Source organism: Manis pentadactyla, chromosome 16, assembly GCF_030020395.1.
Source record: "Manis pentadactyla isolate mManPen7 chromosome 16, mManPen7.hap1, whole genome shotgun sequence".
Classification (NCBI taxonomy): Eukaryota; Metazoa; Chordata; class Mammalia; order Pholidota; family Manidae; genus Manis; species Manis pentadactyla.
The window spans coordinates 77,478,081-77,496,491 of NC_080034.1; the positions used below are offsets into that span (position 1 = coordinate 77,478,081).

Sequence of the window (18,411 nt, forward strand, 5' to 3'; positions counted from 1 at the left end):
AGCACCCATGGGTTATCGCCCAGCTCCTCCCAGTGATGCTGAGGTGCGTCTCTCTCCCACTTAAGTCCCTCGATAATCCTCTCTTTCTCCTGTATAACATTTTTCACTGTGTTATTGAAAAGAGACCCTACAGTGCCAGCCGCCACACGACCCCCTAAGGTCTCCAAGCAGTCTTCCAACTCACGGAGGGCTAATTCTGCACCTTCCCATGTTTCCACCCTTCCCCAGTTCTGGGGAGGCCCCACCCCTCTAAGCGGTACTTTACCCTAGACCAGTTCCCCACTAGGGGTCCCAACTTGGAAGCCCCACAGCTGGGGGTTTAATAACAGGTGAAGTGGCATCCCCTACCGCTGCACCCACTGGGGCCTCCCCACCATCCACAGGAGCAGCCCTCCCAAAGGTCGCATCCATTATAACAGATTTCGGGTTCTGAGGCACCGTGCCGACTTTCTCCAGGTGTAAGTCCGGGAGGAGGAAATCCTGGGGCAAAATACCTCTAAACACCGAAATCAGTCAAAGGGAGAAATAAAGTTTAAAACCTGTTTATTGCTTACAAACTGCAGTCCAGGGCCCTCTCTGTCTCTCCCCCCTGCTCGGGAAGAAGCAAGCAAGCAAGCCTGCCAGCCCCTCCCTTTAACCTCTGAGGTTCAGACACGCCTTCGGTTGCCCAGGTAATTACCTACTGGCATGGAGATGAACTTCTCTCCATCCCTGAGGATATGCAAATGCACTAAAGCCACGCGAGATACTCTGGGAATGTTACAATTTTACCCATGCCAGGAAAGAGAACGATGTGCTCTGTATAGACGGTCATAACGGCTCTGTAAGGTGAACTTTTACGGTTCGCACCTTGTAGTACAGGAAGCCACAAAATTTTGACTTATCCAAGGTCAAACTAGTGAGCGGCAGAGCCGAACTCCCAGCCTGTGCTTGACAACAAAGCCCTTACTTGTTTCTATATAGAAAACCATGTATTTTCTTTCTGTTTTAGGCTTAGGGATCGTGGACATTGTTTTTCCAACCAGTTTTTTCTCTCTATATTATAAGCTCCTGTCTTTGATTTAGTATGTTTGCTTTCTGCCGGTTTACCAGCCGGTGGAGAGAAGAGTGGGAAAGAGGTTACTGTTTTTATGTTAAACGCCTCTGAAAAGCGAAGTTTACAGCCAAGCACAGCAAAGGTAACAAACAGCTGGCTTTGTGCCTCCGCGGCGAGGCGGGGCTCTCCTGCGTCTTCCTTTCCGAGAATTCGCGTTCTTCCGCTCAACTACGTTTCCCAGCGTGCCGCGCGGGTGAGAGCGCGCGCTCGTCCAACCCCTTCTTCCTCCGCCCAACGCCCGGTCGCAGCGTTATGATGCGCGTGCGTTGGGCGCGGACTAGTGACAGCACCCTGGCTCGCGACCGCGGCGGCGGCCTTAGCAGCGGCAATAGACGCAACAGCGGCGGAGACTGCGGGGAAGACGACGACGGCGGGGCGGCGCTGCGCGCAGAGGGGAGGGGCAGGCGGGCGGCGCCGGCGGCTCCAACTGCGGCAGCTACGGCAGCGACGGGTAGGGCGGCGGAAGCAGCAGCCCCGTCAGGCGGCGGTCGAGTTAGGCCTCAGCAGCGCCTCAAGCCGCCCGCTCTGTCTTCCGCGGGGGAATCTCCGGGGACCGCGACACACACAGGGGCGCGGGTCGGCGAGAGGTAACCGGACGGGAGCCAGCGCCTCGGCCTCGGCCGCCACCACCCCTTCCGTGCTGCCAGCGCGCGCTCTCTCGCCATTCCTCGCAGCCTCGCGGTCCCCCGCGTGCCTGTGCCCCAGTGTGTGCGCCGCGAGGCCGGCCTCGGGCTGGGGCCGGGCGGCGGGGGCACCAGGGCGGCCGCCTCTGCCTCTCCCGCCCCCTTACCCGCCCGGGAGTGGGAAGCAGCGGAGGCTCCGCCATGGCCTCGGGAGCCGGAGGAGTAGGAGGGGGCGGCGGCGGCGGCGGCAAGATCCGGGCGCGGCGTTGCCACCAGGGGCCAGTGAAGCCTTACCAGCAGGGGCGGCAGCAGCACCAGGTACGGGGCCCGGACGCCGCGGGGGCCTGGCGGGGAGGGAATACGCGTGCGGGCCCCGGCGCCCCACGTGGAGGCCTGGGAGGGCCCCAGAAAGGGCCGGCGCGGCGCGGGAGCCCGGGCCTCAGGGTGGCGACGGGAAGCGGGCCCGTCTCTGCGGCACACGCGTGTGGCTCGGGCCGCCTCTCCCCGGGGCCTGGGCCAGGGCCTGACCCGGACTGGCGCGGGGCGGGAACAGAAATTATGGGCCAGCGGTGCGCGCGTTTCTTTCGTTTTTGGCGGGGATGGGGGTTCGAGGGTATTACTCACGTCTTCTGGAGGCAGAAAGGAAGAGGTGCAGCGGGAGGCCTCTGCCCTCGCCGTTTTCTAGCCTCCCGCGTTTCAGTGGGTGGGGAGGGGGCGGCCCCGGGGAATCTGCCTCCGGGGCGCCCAGGGCTTGGGAGGGAGCGCTGTTACTCTGACCGTGTGGTGACTTCGTCTCAGCTTGTTAATTCCCCATCTCCTTTGGCTGTGTTCCGCTCTGATGTGGGAGCGTTGGCTTCGATTTATTTATTTTTCTTTCACCGGCCTGTAGTTACCGTGGCGCTGGGACATTTTGAAAGTCCCTCTCCACCCTTACGTCTTCTCTCCGCTGCGAGACTCTCCCCTTCCCATTCCGTCCCCCCGCCGTCTGTTTTGGAGGCTGCAATTAGCCATTATGCACAGTTGTCTGGGACCCCAGCTCTGATCTCATGGACTAAAAGTTACAGGACTTACTCTGGCAGTTTAGGGTTTTTTGACTCTCCGGTAATGGTGGTTTTACAGCTTAACCACCTTGTGCACTCGTGGGTGTTTGACATTATGAAAAGGGGTTTATCCTAAGTGTAAATGAGACACTTGATTCAGAGAAAATTCCATTTTTAAGTGTTACTTGTTTGGTATAGGGATTGAATAAGAAAATGTTAAAAACTAATTTTAATAGTCGCTTGTAAGCGTTCTCCGTGATAGATGGGAAGTGTTTTAAACTTGTTAAAAAAACAAAAGTACAGCAAAGGCTCTGACAACTTATTGCATTGCATACTGTTAGAGGCAGACTTCCTAGATTGTTGTGTTCTGGATGAAGATAAATATTGAACTCTTTGTGGTGGTGTTAAATTGTATCATTGAAAAACAACAGAATTTTAAAAGTAAAGATTTGAGGGAGTTTTTTTTAATAGCAGAAACTGTGGTTTATAATATTAGGTAATTCTCTACTAATGGTGAGAAGTCTTGGTAATAACTCTTACCTCCCACCAGTTTCATCCCAGGTATGTGCAGAAAGTGGCATGGTTTTCAGATTTCTTTGTGAGGAACCGAGGTGCTTGCAGGCAGATTTAAGATTAGAATTCAGGTCACATGCCTGCCCATTTAACCTAATCCTTTGTAAAATGGAAGTTAGACACACATGCTTTCTGATTCTCCTGAAGAATAAATGTCTTTCAGTGCTTTCTCAGATCGCTTAAAAGAAAGTTACTGCATAAAATGAAATGTTTTAAATGCAGATGTGTGGATGGTCTGGACAGAGAGGAGACAAAGGAGCTGATATATTCCAGGTGGCAAGGTATAATCACAGTTTATTTTTAATGTACTTAGATAAAAACCTGATTTGGGGGAGTTGATTCCTTAACAATGTAACAGTCATGATCCAAATTGTCTTAGAGCTGATGGGATTTCAGACTGTGTAGTTTTGTTGTATAGCTTGTTAATTTATCATTTCCTCCTATCTAAAATAGTTTAAGCTTCTTTCCTCAGCCATTTAATTGAAAAAGAAAATATGTTTTCAGCTTTTGAATTGGGATTAAAGATGTTTGAGGGGTTTCTTGATCACCACTGTTGATGTTACTTAATGTAATGGGCAGGAATTATCAAAGAAAAGTTTTCAGAAATGTACAAAGGAATATACAAAAAATATACTGACTTTTAAAAATCTTAAAACAAGGGCTTTCTTTAGGCCTTACTGGAACTTCGGTGGGCTTGTGTACTGACCCCCTGCATGTTCTGTTATCCGAGGCTGTCACCTCTGTGTTTTGCAGCGGCTGCTGAGTCATCATGAATGGTAAGGCACTTCATGACATGGCATGTTTTATACTAATGTTATTTGATTAAGTGTCCAAGGGTTTCTGGGCAAAAATGAAGTTTTTGGTTGTGTCGTAAAGGGTAGGACTAAGAATGAGATGTCTGGCAGTGGCAGTTAATGGATGTTTGCAATTACTTCTCAGGCCAAGAGGCTGGTGCAGTCATGTAGTACCTGCGACTTTTGCATGTGTTCAACTGACTTGTAATTTCCTGTTTTGACTCTTGGGTCAGCTTTGCTGAGGTATATCTAAAGTTTACACTTTTCTTTCAACTTCTGATGTTTAAAATGCCATTTTGCTTGAACTTGTGGAGACAAAAATCCATTGTCTCACTCAACTAAAGGGTAGTAACTTAAGAACTGTAGGAGCAAAATGAAGAACAGCCCTGAATAATGTAAATTGATCATCTTCACTGCCTTCTCCCCTACCCCCTAACTCTTAACCTAGATGCATTTAGGAAATGGTATCATTTTTCTAGTTTGGAGTGAACAGGTCACTAAAGAGGATGTGGTTAGTTTTGTTACCTGTTCAGTCTCCTTTCCCATTTCCTTTTTGTGCAGACCGTCAGGCCCACAAAGTCAACTCTGGAGAGGTCAAGCTTTTCTTAATAGTTCCCACAAAAAACTTGAGCTCATGGGCAAACCAGAACCTTGCCTCAGGAAGAATCTACTGCCACCTCATGGTGAGAGGGAACTACTTATTTTTGCCCTGTTTGGGGAGCTGTGGTTCCAAGGTTTTTTTCTCCTGGTTTGGAGCTAAGGGAGTCCACTCATTTTATCTTCTTAGATGTAGTTTGTCTGTCTTACAAGTCAGTTCCTGCATTTAGCTATTTCAGTAAAAGAGAGAGGAATCCCCTTTATTCAGTAGCTTAGATCAGGAGTCTGCAAATTTTGTCTGTTAAGGGCCAGGTAGTAAATATTTAGATTTTGTCACTACAAGTTCATTGTTTTTATAGCCCTTTAACAAATATGAAACTCATTCATAGCCTGAGGCCTGTGAAAACAGACTGAGGCTGAATTTGGTTCACTGACCATGTTTTGCCTAATTCTGATTTATATGATAGTATGGTCTTTTTGTTTTGTTTTGGTAGTTTTTATATGATACTTTGTCCCAAATAAGTATGTTCTACTTGGTATCTGATGGACAAAGATTCTTCTCAGTTTTGAAAAGGAGAGATGTTTAGAGACTTAATTACAGAAGTCACTAAGTAGTTTTAACTTTCATTTTCCTTTGCTTTATTCTCTATACTGTCAGTGGAAATAGAAATAGAAATGGAAATACTTGATAAAAAGAATGTACTGTAATGGAGTCAGAACTTGGCCAAGTTATTTCTCTCTGCTTAATTTACACATCTGTAATGTGGAGATTGTGAGAGTTAAATGAAATAAGTAGAGCCCTTGGAGCAAGGCCTGACTGTGTAGTAAGGACTCATTTGAAATCACTGTGGTCAAATAGAGCTTTTTGATGTTGGATTTAAGGACTCATTTACTGAGTAATGAGCCCAAACCTTTAAGTTTGCTACCCTCTTAAGTTCTTATTTGTTTTTAATGTATTTTCCTCATAGAAATGCCAGTTATTTAAGTGTATAGGAAAATAAATCCAAATATTAAGTTTTTTAATGCAAAGTAGGTTTTTTGTTTGTGATGAGAGGCCCTGTGTATGGCATTTTATCAATTTACTTAACAATTTTTCTAATAAGGTAAATGACAAAAAGCCCAGGTGTTGGCTTTGCATTTCCTACAAGTCCCTGATGAGGCAATTATCTTTTAGTTTGAAATAAAATGAAAAGTTTGGTCTGATGTGACTATTTAAAAGCATTTTTCCAGTAGACACAGATTACTACTGAAAATAGGTAATGACATTTTCAAAAATGTTTTATTTATAGTTAATTTATGGTCATGTTTGCAATAAATTTTTTTTAAAAACATATTTTTAAATATAGTTTAATATGTTTTGAAAAGATTCTTCTGGGTTGGGAAACCCAGTTTAATAAAGTCTTGCCACCAGATACAGTTTACTGTGGTTATTATCAGAAACAGATTATTAGAATGCCTTTTCTGTCATAGATATTTCAGTTTGCTTGGTTTTGCTTATCTTTTTCATAGTGTGATACAGTTTTCAAACAGATTATGTAAGAAAAGTGACAATATCATATAGGTAACTGCGTTAAACTGCTTTGGGCTTTTCTTGGGTCTCATTGCTAATTTGAAAGGTCTTTTACGACTCCTTTTCTTGTTGTTGCTTGGTTACTGTTAGTTACCTATTAATAACCGCTTCTATGATATGAATAACTAAAACGAGATATTAAGCCAGGTTGTGTTTTCCCTTACTGTGTTAGTGGCAGAAAGTTTTTGAAGGAGGTTGAAATTTGTAGCCATTGGTAGTTTTAATTTTTTAGGCAGAATAATTTTAATGCTCATGATTTTTGGCTTAATCTCTTGAATTCTGAAGAGAAATGAAAAGTGTAGGTTAAGTGGCTATAACGATTTGGATTGGCTGGGTAAGGAAAACTTGGCTGCTTAGTGACTAACTGTAGATTGTAAAATATGACAAAGAATAGCTTAGATTTGGAGATTAAGTTCAGGCTATTGAAACTAGATTCAGTACGCCTGAATTGGAATTTGACTACTTCATTACTTTTTTTCCCTCATGGAAATAACAGAGAATTAAAGTCATAAGAGAGATGCATTGTTAAAGTAAGTAATGTTAGAATGGGTATGTTAAAACACTGGAAATAAATGAAGGATTAGAATGGCATCTAGGTTTTTACCGTTTACTGTTAAATATATTTTTGTAATTAGATATTCTTTAAGTCTCAACTGAAGTCTTGGGTTCTTAGCTCTTGTTCTTCACTTAGTCTTGGAGGAAGCAAGGGGAAAATGGATACGGGAATACGAAATAAGACTTAAAAGAGAGGAAAGGAGAGCCTAGTGACACAGGAATTGAGTGGGCAGAGAGAACGTGCACAGAACCCTAGAAGAAAGCTGAGGGGTTCGTTATAGGTCTCAATGAAATAAAGGCAGCCAAAAGAACAGATAATGGATATGAAAACAGCAGTACATTCTGGGAGAAGAGGGACTCCAGAACCTTAAAACTGAAGATGGATTGTATTTGGAAGTTATTTGATAAAGGAGATTTTATAATCTCAATGCCACTATTTAATAGACTACATGTGAAGAAAAGAGAGTTGAACAGAACTGAAGTCAAGAAAACTCAAAGGAATAGAGAGCTTTATGTAAGGAGAAGGGAGACTATATATAGTAATGATAAGGAATTAGCCATAGAGAAGAGACATCTCTGGTTCTTGAGATTACAGATTAGTGAAACGACATATAGAGAAAGTGTCTTTTTCATGGCCAGTGAATTCTGAGTTAGGATTGTAGACAAGCCTTGTCCTACCTCAGTCTTTCATTAACCCCTGAACTCAGGTTAATTAACCTAATGTATTTCCAGTGCCCTACACATTGAATGTGCTTAGTATGTGTGGGTATTGAATTGAATTTACTTTTGGCTTCAAATTGAGTATTTATTCTAAATTTCAGTGGCATTTCTGATGTATTTTGCCATGTTTTGCCAAATGAAAAACCCTTAGTTTTTGAAGAGGGAGAAAACCTAATCAGTTTAACTAGTCTAAGTTTAAGGATTCACTCCTTTAATCCTTGATTTGACTTTATTACTTACGGTTATGTAGTGTATAGACTTCTTTAGGGCTACAGGGAGTAGCTAAAACAGGGTAAAACCCCATTTGCTTTGTTGATTTTTATAAGTCCTTCATTAATTTGCTTTCTTTGGCTGTCTTTCTGCTTCTCCTCATTTAGTTGGCTTTGTCTTGTTTATCATTGCAGAGGGTGGTTTAGTTCTGTGCTTTTGGGGACCTTCTCAGGTTTTTTGGGGGGCAGGTGGAGGGGAAGACTATTAGTGTGGCAACAAAAATAAAATTATAATAGTGAAACTATTTCTCCAAGCAAATGGATTAACTTGATTTTTAATTGTATGATGAATGATGTCCTTTTTAGAAACTTGTCAGAGTGTGAGAATTAGATTGGTTGAGCAATGCAGTTGCGGAGAAATTAAAACTGTTCACCAACTAATCTGTGCGCTGTACCGACCTGGTTCCTGTCCTTAGAGAGCTTGATGGTCTACTGGAGGCAGTGGACAGACTGTAGTGGTCATTCTGCTTGACTGATTACCATCGTGTAGGAAGGACAGGGCACTGTGGGCACCTGGAAAGAGGCAGCTGTCCCAGACTTGGAGGTTCAAAGTTTTTCTCCTGGAGGAAGACTTAACCTCAGGCTCTCGTGCTGGTAGTTGGGCTTCCCACTGGCCTCTGAAGGGAGAGGAGAGGCTAATCGGGAAAAGAGGACTTGAGGACTCATTATTCCTTAATAGATCTTTACTGAGTCTGTTTCTCCCTTAAACTTTTTTTTTTTTTTTAGTGAATATCATGAAGCATGGTTTCCTCAGGTCCATGTAGGAAGCTGATTTTGCCCCATATCTGTAGAGACCTGAAACAGATCTTTTAAGAACTCCTGAAAAGGTAGACCTTCTTTGGTAGTAGAGCCAAAGGAACCTTTTCTTCCATAAGAAAGCTATTTTTCTCCTTTTCTAGCAGCCTTCACTCTTCCTCAGCTTTCTCTTAGTGACCGAAGTCTATCTTTGGTACCTTAAAAAACTACCAGGCAGGGAAATACCTCTCCAGATCTCTCGGACACATAGGGTCCTTTACTTCTTTATAGTCTGTCCAATTCTGTGCATGATCAGGAGACTGCTTTTTCTTCACAGCTTGTAGAAACTCTTAATACCTAGTAGTTGGTTATTTACTCTAAATAAGTGTGGTAAGTCTTTAATACTGGAGATAAAATAGATTCAGAGGTAGGCTTTTATGCTTACTGCTGGTTTGATTTTCAGAGTTTATATTACAAAGTTGGTATTTATAAAAATTGGTAGAATGGTATGTATTTGATGGATAATGAGATAATCATGGAAATAGGATGGTCTTTTAGGTAAAACTTTGTGAGAGTTAAGCTTATAGGTAGGGTTGTTTACTATGGTCGGAATTGGGAAAACGTCCTATTTTTAGATGGTTTGGTACAGTCGTTTTCTAGCTTTAATTTGTGTAAGAATAAACTCATGAGCTTGTTAAAACAAATTTGCATTTCTAACGTGCTCTTAGGTGACACCAGTGCTGCTGATTTGAAGACTCCAATTTGTGAATCACTGTTTTAGTCCTTTTATAGTGACTAGATATATAATATATATATCTATGATTTCAATAGCTTTTACTAGATTTATTAGATTTTTGTATTTATTAATAAGGTCACCAGAACTTGGACAGCATGTGCCAAGGACACTTGGATATTTGAATCTTTGTACTTCTTGTTCCCTTAGTTTCTAATTTTTTTGCATTAGAAATTTGCATGGCTCATTCCCCACTTTTTTCAAGTCTCTGCTTACATAAAACACCTCTCCCATTTTACTTCCCTGCTTTATTTTTTCCCATAGCACTGACTCACTGTATTATGTGTTACATACTGTATTCACTTGTTTGCTTGACTCCCTAACTTGGAATATAAGGTCCAAGAGGGTAGGAACTTGTTCACTGTTGTCTCCTCATTGTTCCTTGCTTGACATACACTGTACCATCAATAAGTGTTGATTGGATGAATTCAGTGAGAAAAGCAATGCCTGCCTTTACCTCTGTGAGATAAGATTCTAAAATATTCACCAGAATAAAGCCTCTTTTTTGTCCATTTATGTACTGTTTTTCAGAGATAAAGGTTGGATGTGACCCTTAGGTAATATGAGTGTTTCCCCAAGTGTGGTACAGGTGTTCCATTGTTGATAAAGAAGTTATGAATTAATGGACACATGGACTGACCTTTTAATGTTCATGTTAATTAGAAAAAAAATTTAACAGGTAACACTGATGTATCAGTTAGGGACCCAGCAAGAAACAATTCACTGCAGATGGTTCCACTGAAGTATCTTTGAGTCTACTGAGAGATGGGCTGGTGCTTAGAGGAATAAATATGGGATAGCAAGGTACCTAGACACTAGCAATAGTGAGAACCTGTTACCATTCCCAGGACTGGAAGGATAAAGAGAAGAAGTGGTGTAACTGGAGTGGAGGAAAGGCCACTTGGCTGGAGCTGTGGTTTTAGAGATGAGGGGCAGAACTGGAAGGAAGGCTTCTTTTTCCTCCTGTCCTCTACTATCTCACATCCTCTAGTGCCTCTCTTGAGTCAGTCCTACCAGAAGACATTTTGGTGGGACAGCCTATCAAGAATGAAGTGAGGAAGGGGCAAGTGAACACCAGTACAGCACCTAATCTGTAATTTGATAGATTTTATTGTATAGGAAAAGCTAAATTTATTAAGAGAATTGAGTGGATAGAAAGAACCATTAAATAAAAGTAAAAATCATGGCTAAAGTTTGGGAAACACTGGGGAAATAGTTCTATAAGCTGCACTGTAATCAGTGCAGTCCACTGTAAGGTTTGTTTTTCTGATTCATGTTAGAGTATTTTATTCTGATATATTTTAATTATTGTCTGACTAGTGCTCCACGTGTGTATGTTTTCCGGGTAACTGAATCTTAGGACTGAAGAAGACAATTGTATTCATCTCTTGTACAAGAACTTTTTCCAAAAAATGTATTGTAATTTCCTGAAATGCATCTAATTTCCTAATCTCTAACTGGAATGGTGGTTCTCATGTTAGCATACACATGATTTGTGAGGGTTTATTAAAACAGGTGAGCCCAGAGACCTGTTTCAGAGGCTGGGATAGGGAGGGCTTGGGTAGGCTTGAGATGCAGCTCATGTTGCTGATAAAGGGCCCACACTTTGGGATCCACTACTGTTGCAGTATCCTGAGCTTAATTTAACTTTTCTTGATGACCTAGGGTCATTTACCCTCTAGAGGAATACTAAAGTATACGTACGGATGGTTGTTTTTTAAATGGCTTTAGGTCCACTTTATCATCTGTATGTCATTTGACTCTCGGGCTCTTCTTGCTCTCATTCACTGGGCCACTAGTAACTCTTCTCTTGCTATGATTTTTGTGTACTGAGCTGCTGTGGGCTGAGAGTAGGTACATTGGTTCAATTTTAGTTTAGAAAAGAGAAGGTCTCCAAGCAAAGTTCATGAGCTTTAGTGAATGAGCTTTATTATATCCATTTTGACTGTTTAATTTGGTTGACTGATTATTTGCCACAATACCATGTAAGTGACCTTTAGTTTCAGTATGGCTTGCCTCCTTAGGTGGTGAGTAGGGATCACAGGGATCTGTGATACTTTTAGTGGCTAACCAACTGAGAGGAATTCCACAAAAGACTTATTTCACACTAAATTCTTGTTACAGTGGTTTAGCTAACTTAGCACTTCAAATCAAGTATGTGTCTTACTTTTTTCCAGTCTTATTTAAATTATATTTTATCTTGTAAGCACTTTCAAGTCTTGAAATATTGAAAGTAAAGATTTAAATATAAATAATAGGTAAATATAATAAATACTACATGTATAGTTTTATAAATATTACATCTTGGATGTAGATAGTTAATCTTTCCAAAGTAACTGAAGTGACACTATTAATAACAAGTTCATAAAGTTATGGTGAGAATTAAAGTGAATAATATGGATAAACTGCTTAGAACAGTGCCTGGCACATAGCAAAACTACAGTAAATGTTAATAGTACCAGTTGTTGTTAAACTACATTTTTTCTCCCCACAATAAAATTAATTCCTCAGATTTTATGCAACATTTGATATAATGAAATTTTACCATTAAAAAAATCTTAAATTATTTCTTGAGTTTGTTATATTGGATTAGCTGTCCTTTGAAAAAGATCTCATATTTTTGTCTTAAAGAATGTGCAGTAAAATAATTGCTTGAGTAAGCTGTTGAAGGTGGTATTTATATTGCTGCTTTTAATATGCTGGGGTCAAAATGCATGCCTTTTCTCGGGATTACAACATTTTTAGTGCTTATCTTATTACTTCATCTAAAATTTATATTGCTTTTGTGATAGCATATTGGAGTTTTTTCAGGACTAGAATAATACGGCCAATTGGGGTAATTGTTGGCTCATGGATATATGTACATGGAAGAAAGAAAAATGTAGGAATTTTGTATGTCTCTAGAATTTGTGAAATGCCATTATGTTAGTATCAACTTAAGTAACTGAATTTTAGGAAACTTTCTTGGAAACAAGTTTTGTTTTGTGTAGTATGGCTTTCTATAAATAGGTGTATAAAAGATGAATTTCTAAAACTACCTTATGTGTTCTTCCAACAGGGCATTCTTAGCAGAGTTACAGAATCTGTTAAGAACATTGTGCCAGGATGGCTACAGAGATACTTCAACAAGAATGAAGATGTATGCAGCTGCTCAACAGACACAGCAGAGATACCGCAATGGCCAGAAAATAGAGAAAATGATCATCTGATATATGCCAATGAGGAGAGCTCTAATATTCATGATGGGAGAATCACTCCTGAGCCAACAGTCAGTAATACAGAAGGTAAGTAGAATGTGGATATACTGTTATGAGCAAAAGGGTTTTCCATGCCTTAATTTTAAGTATATATTATTTAGCTGTGGTAAATCAAATTGGGTAGTACATAAGGAAGAGGTTGGTGGTCAGGTGCAAATTAGGTATCTTTCTTAATTATATCAGCTTTTTGTTTATTAAGGGAGGCTGATACACTGTACTAGTTAAGAGGGCAGTCTCTGGTGTTAGACTTTGGGTTTGAATTCTCATACAACCAATTGTTAGTCATGTGGCTTTTGGCAAGATAATCTATTTACTCCTCTGTCTAATCAAAAATTGTTCCGAAAAAAGTAAGCGTGAAGCCCTTAGGATATGTCCTGTCTCTGAAGGAGGACTGTAAAAGCTGTGGCAGTGAATCTGGATGGCTGCCCCCTGCCCCTCAACGCCTCCGCCTGGGCGTGGTGCACCCACACTTGGCTCCTGTCCTTGTGCGGCCAACTCCACTGGTTCATTTTCTTCATTGATAGTTAAGTGACTGCATTTTAAAGGCTTCAGCTTTTTGGAATCTACTTACAGCATTTTGGTGGGGTTTACAAATATGAAATAGCTTTGGTATAACCCAAGAAGATGACATATTTGGGACTATAACTCTGTTGTTTCACTTGATTCATTTTTTACAACTTACTGAGATTTATTTCACATACCATGGAACCACCCATTTAAAGTGTACAGTTCATTGGTTTTAGTGTGTTTGTACAATGGCTCAGCTATCACCACAGTCAGTTTTAGAACATTTTTATCTCCAGCCCTGTCACCTCAGCCCCGAAAATCCTCTTAGTAGTCACCTTGCATTCCTGCCCCTCAGCCCTAGTCTCTATAGACTTGCCTATACTGGGAATATCATAGAAATGGGACCATACAATATGTGGTGTTTTGTGACTGGCTTATTTTGCTTAGCATGATGTTTTCAGGGTTCATCCGTGTCAAGCATGTATCAGAACTTTATTTCTTTTTGTTGCCAGACTACATGGTATATAAATGGATGATAAAACCACATTTTATTCATTCATTCGTCAGCTGATGGACATTTGGGTTGTTTCCACTTCTTGAATTTATGAATAATGCTGCTGTGAATATTCACCTGCAAGTTTTTGTGTGGATGTTTTGGTATCTAGGAGTAGAATTGCTGGATCATATGGTAATTTAACATTATGAGGAAAAACTGTTTTCCAGAAGAGTGGCTATACCATTTTATCTTCCCACTGGCAGTGTATGAAGATTCCAGTTTCTTCACACCTTCACCAACACTAATTTTCCTTTTTTGAAAAACTACAGCTATTCTAGTGTATGTGAAGCGGTTTCTCATTGTGGTTTTGATTTGCATTACCGTGATGACGAATGAGACTGAGCATCTTAATGTGCTTTTGGCCATTTGTATGTGTTTGGAGAAATGGCTGTTCAAATCCCCTTCTTCCATTTTTAATTGGGCTATTTGTCTTTTTATAGTTGATTTGAAAAAGGTCTTTATAATATTCTGGAAATAAGGCCCTTATCAGTAAAATATCAATTTTATTGGTATAACTTTTGTATTAATAGTAACTACAGCTGGACAGTTTATGCATTCTTCAAATAGCACAAGGTAGTAAGAACAGTTACAGAGCTTGTGGCCCATTCAGAATCAGTGTATGATTTGCAAATATATTCTCCCACTTTGTGGGCTATCATTTTACTTTCTTGGTGATGTCCTTTGAAACACAAAAGGTTTTCCATTTTGATGAAGTCCAGTTTATCTCTCAGTCTACATTTGAGTATCTATCTTTTTTCTTTAACTGTATGTTTTGACTTATTTATAATTAGAAAATTTTTTCTAACTCTGTGTTGTCTCATCTTGCCTAAATGCTGGATGTGAATGGCTGTGTGTATGGCATGTTGGTTTGGGTGTGCTTAGCACCCTGACAGACTGTCCTGCCTGCTTTGCTGTGGTGGAAACTGGGTAGAGTGACACAGGCCTGAAGGAGTGACTGACTGGAGGAATGGCAAAGCTAAGTTTTCCCAGTAGTCGTCAGTTTAGCTTAGTCTTGAATGCTTACTTATTTTTTACTAGATTAACTTAGGAAGTTTGAATATCTGTACTTTTCAAGATTTCGTTCAAATATATTACTAACAAGGCCTTGAGGCTTTCGATCTCTGAGCTGAGTACCTCCATGTTTTCTTTCTGGGCATTGAAGGGATCCCAGTTTCTCTCATTTATTTGGGAACGTTCTTGGAGTATAACAGCATATGTTCAGTGTCCAAAACCCTCTTTTCCATCCTAATGGCAAGCTTGTGAGGATTAACTAACTTCAAGAATTCAGTTTAGGTGTGAGATCAATGGAGAGTTTCTCATTTTACACTTTTAAAATTAAATTTTTTTTGTGTATCTTCATTGAAATAATGAAAGTAATTCAGTGGTCTACCAAAGTCAGTTTCAACTTGGATTTTATTTTTATTATTAAGTTTATAAGGTATCTTTTCTATTACATGTATATTACACAGACTTCTGTGGACAATTTCTAAACTTAAATTATTATGGAAAATTTCAAACTACAAAAGCAAGGAGGATACAGTGATGCTCCCAAGTACCCATTACCCAGCTTCAAAGACAACAAACTTACTGCTGATCCTTTTTCTCTGTTCCCATACCTATTCACCTACCTTCCCACTCTAACACCCCTGGTTGTTTAGAAGCAACCTGTGAGGAGCTTTTTGATACAACCTTAAAATTCTGGATAGCATTTTTTCCCTTTGTTTTTGCCTTAGGTGTGAATTCTCTCTTCTTAAACTTTTTAAGTTCTAGTTTTCTTCTCATAGTCTACCTTGATTGACCTTTCTTAAAATATTCAGTACTTGGAGTCACATAATGTGTCTCTCTAATGACTCCCCAGTATGATGAATATAGATCTTACTAGATACAACAAAGAACTCAATTTGTTTACTCTGTGAAACATTGCCCTTAAATTTGACAATGCAACTCTCAAAATAACTTAGAACATATTTGTTCATAAAGTAATATCAAATTATTGAAAGCTTAAAATAATTTAGATGTAACAGTCTGTTTACTAAATATCAATTTTACTGGTGTAACTTTTGTATTAATAGTAACTACAGCTGGACAGTTTATGCATTCTTCAAATAGCACAGGGTAGTAAGAACAGTTACAGAGCTTGTGGCCCATTTAAAATCTGTTGTCTGCAGCTTCCTTCCTGTGTACCTTTTATTTTGACTGTCTTCATGATGGGGAACTATTGAGCGTCTTATGTTACTTCTCGGTTAGTGGAATAGATTAGTGAGGACAACCGCAGATAATGTATGTACATGTTTCATTGAGAAGAAGGGTTTAGGCCTTTGAGGTCCCGCAATGCCATATCTAGTACACTAGTCAACAGTGGGTTGAAGTTTAGCCCATGTGATTATAGGTGTACTCTTAGGAACTGGGCTTTTGTGGCTGATGTGAATTTGTAGATCACTTGGGCTTGTTTAGTCACATGAATGCCAAACTGTCCTTTATTGTGCCTGGTTTATGAGGTAAGGAAGCTCTGTAAATATAAAAAAACTGGCATTACTGTTAACAGCATATCTTCAAGTAGAAGTTTATGACAATAGATTTTTTTCCTCTCTAGCTTCTGTATGTACTAAATTTAGCAGATTGCTAAATTGAAAATTTAGCTAGAAATGTGTCCTATCACTTTTATCCTATAGGATAAACTGATAGAGGGATGAGAGAATGGGATAACTAAAAAGCACTTTTGTGATATGCTGCATACTGTAAGAAGCATTTTAGCTTCTTACAGAGAAATTGAAATATTATAATGTTTAAATGTCTATAGGTTTAAATACCAATACCAGTAGATTTTTAAGCTCCAGCCAGTATCTTAATTTGTGCAAGCTTGGTAAGAAATTATTACATATAAAATAAATTTAGATCTTCTGTTGGATTTTTAAAATAGGATTTTACATGAGTAGAAAAAAAATTTTTTTAAAGAATTATTTGTTGCCATTCTTGGTGCACCTTGCTTTTTTCAAAAATTATTTTTTTGGTCTGCTCACCTCTGGAGCTTCCCTGCACTCCCTCCTTGAGTGTGTACTCTTGCTTTATTTAAACTGCTCTGCCTGGAAAAAAGATTATTTTTTGAATTACAGAATGCACATAACAATTTACTATTTTAGACATTTTTAAGTGTACATACAGTTAAATGGCATTGCGTCCATTCGCATTGTTATGCAACCATCACCATCATCTATCCTCAACTTTTTGCATCCTGTGAAACTGAAACTCTGTACCCATTAAAAACTAACCTTCCATTTCTCTTGTCCCCCGCCCAGCCCCTGGCAGACACTATTTTCCTTTCTTTCTGTATTACTTGGCTATTTTAAGTACCTCATATGAGTAGACTCATACAGTATTTGTCCTTTTGTGACTGGCTTATTTTATTTAGCATAATGTCTTTGAGGTTCATCCACATTGTAGCTTATATCAGAATTTACTTCCTTTCTGAGACCTTACATTCTATTGTGTGTATAGCACATTGATCCATTCATTTGTTGATGGACACTTATGTTGCATCCACCTTTTGGCTATTACAAATAATGCTATTAGGAACATGGTTGTACAAATCTCTGAGACCCTGATTTCAGTTCTTCGGGTATATACCCAAAAGAGGAATTGCTGGATCATATAGTAACTATTTTAAACTTTTTGAGAAACCATCATACTGTTTCCACAGTGGCTCCACCATTTTACATATCCTACCACGAGTGCACAAGAGTCCCACTTTCTACACATTCTCATCAACATTTATTTTCTGTTTTTCTGATAGTAGCCATCTTAGTGGGTGTGAAGGTTTTGATTTGCACTTTTCTGATGATTAATGATGCTGAGCATCTTTTTGTATGTTTATTGGCCATTTGCATATCATCTTTGGTGAGATACCTTTTGCCCAAGTTTTGATCAGGCCATTAGATTTTGTTGTTGGGTTGTAGGAGTTCTTCATATATTCTGGATACTAACTTATCATGTATATGATTTGCAAATATTTTCTATCATCCTATAAGTTGCCTTTTTATTCTCTTGACTGTCTTTTAGTGCACAGAAGTTTTTAAGTTTGATATAGTCCCATAGATTTGTTTTTGTTGCCTGTCATGTCCCAAGAAATCATTGTCAAGATGAATGTCATGAAACTTTTTCCTTCTGTTTTCTTGTAGTAGTTTTATGGTTTTGGGTCTTATGTTTAGGTCTTTGAACCGCATTTTGAGTTAATTTTTGTATATGGTAGTAGATAAGGGTACAATTTCATTTCTTTTCTACCTGGATATCCAGTTTCCCCAAAACTGTTTGTTGAAGAGACTGTTGTTTCCTCATTGAGTGGTCTTGTGTAAGATAATATGACCATAAAATGCAAGGCTGTATTTCTGGGTCGTCTGTCTGTTCCATTGGTCTTTATGTCTGTCCTTATGCCAATACAATACAGTTTGTTTTTTTTTGTTTTTTTTTTTTTAACAATAAACATTTATTTCTGACAGTTCTGGAGGGTCGGAAGTCCAAAATCAAGGTGCCGGGAGATCTGGTGTCTGGTGAGGGCTGGTTTCCTGGTTCACAGACAGCTGGCTACTTGCTGTGACCTCATGTGGTAAAAGGGGAAAGGAGATTTCTGGGCTTTTTTTTGGGGGGGAGGGCATCTCTCATATTTATTGATCAAATGGTTGTTAACAGCAATAAAATTCTGTATAGGGGAGTCAGTGCTCAATGCATAATC

At 39.8% G+C, this 18,411-nt stretch overlaps 1 protein-coding gene across 4 annotated transcripts in view; it reads left to right on the forward strand.

Moving 5' to 3' along the window:
• The first annotated feature begins 1,440 nt into the window (after nucleotides 1-1,440).
• NUP153 (nucleoporin 153) overlaps nucleotides 1,441-18,411 on the forward strand; it is an 81,720-nt gene continuing 64,749 nt past the window's right edge. Inside the window, exons 1-2 of one of the 4 annotated variants that reach the window (XM_057493795.1) lie at nucleotides 1,441-2,037; nucleotides 12,424-12,649. In XM_057493795.1, the coding sequence (XP_057349778.1) occupies nucleotides 1,921-2,037; nucleotides 12,424-12,649 (343 nt within the window). In that variant the 5' untranslated portion in view covers nucleotides 1,441-1,920. The remainder of the gene's footprint in view (nucleotides 2,038-12,423; nucleotides 12,650-18,411) is intronic. The other 3 variants (XM_036911704.2, XM_036911702.2, XM_036911701.2) reach the window with 3 other exon arrangements.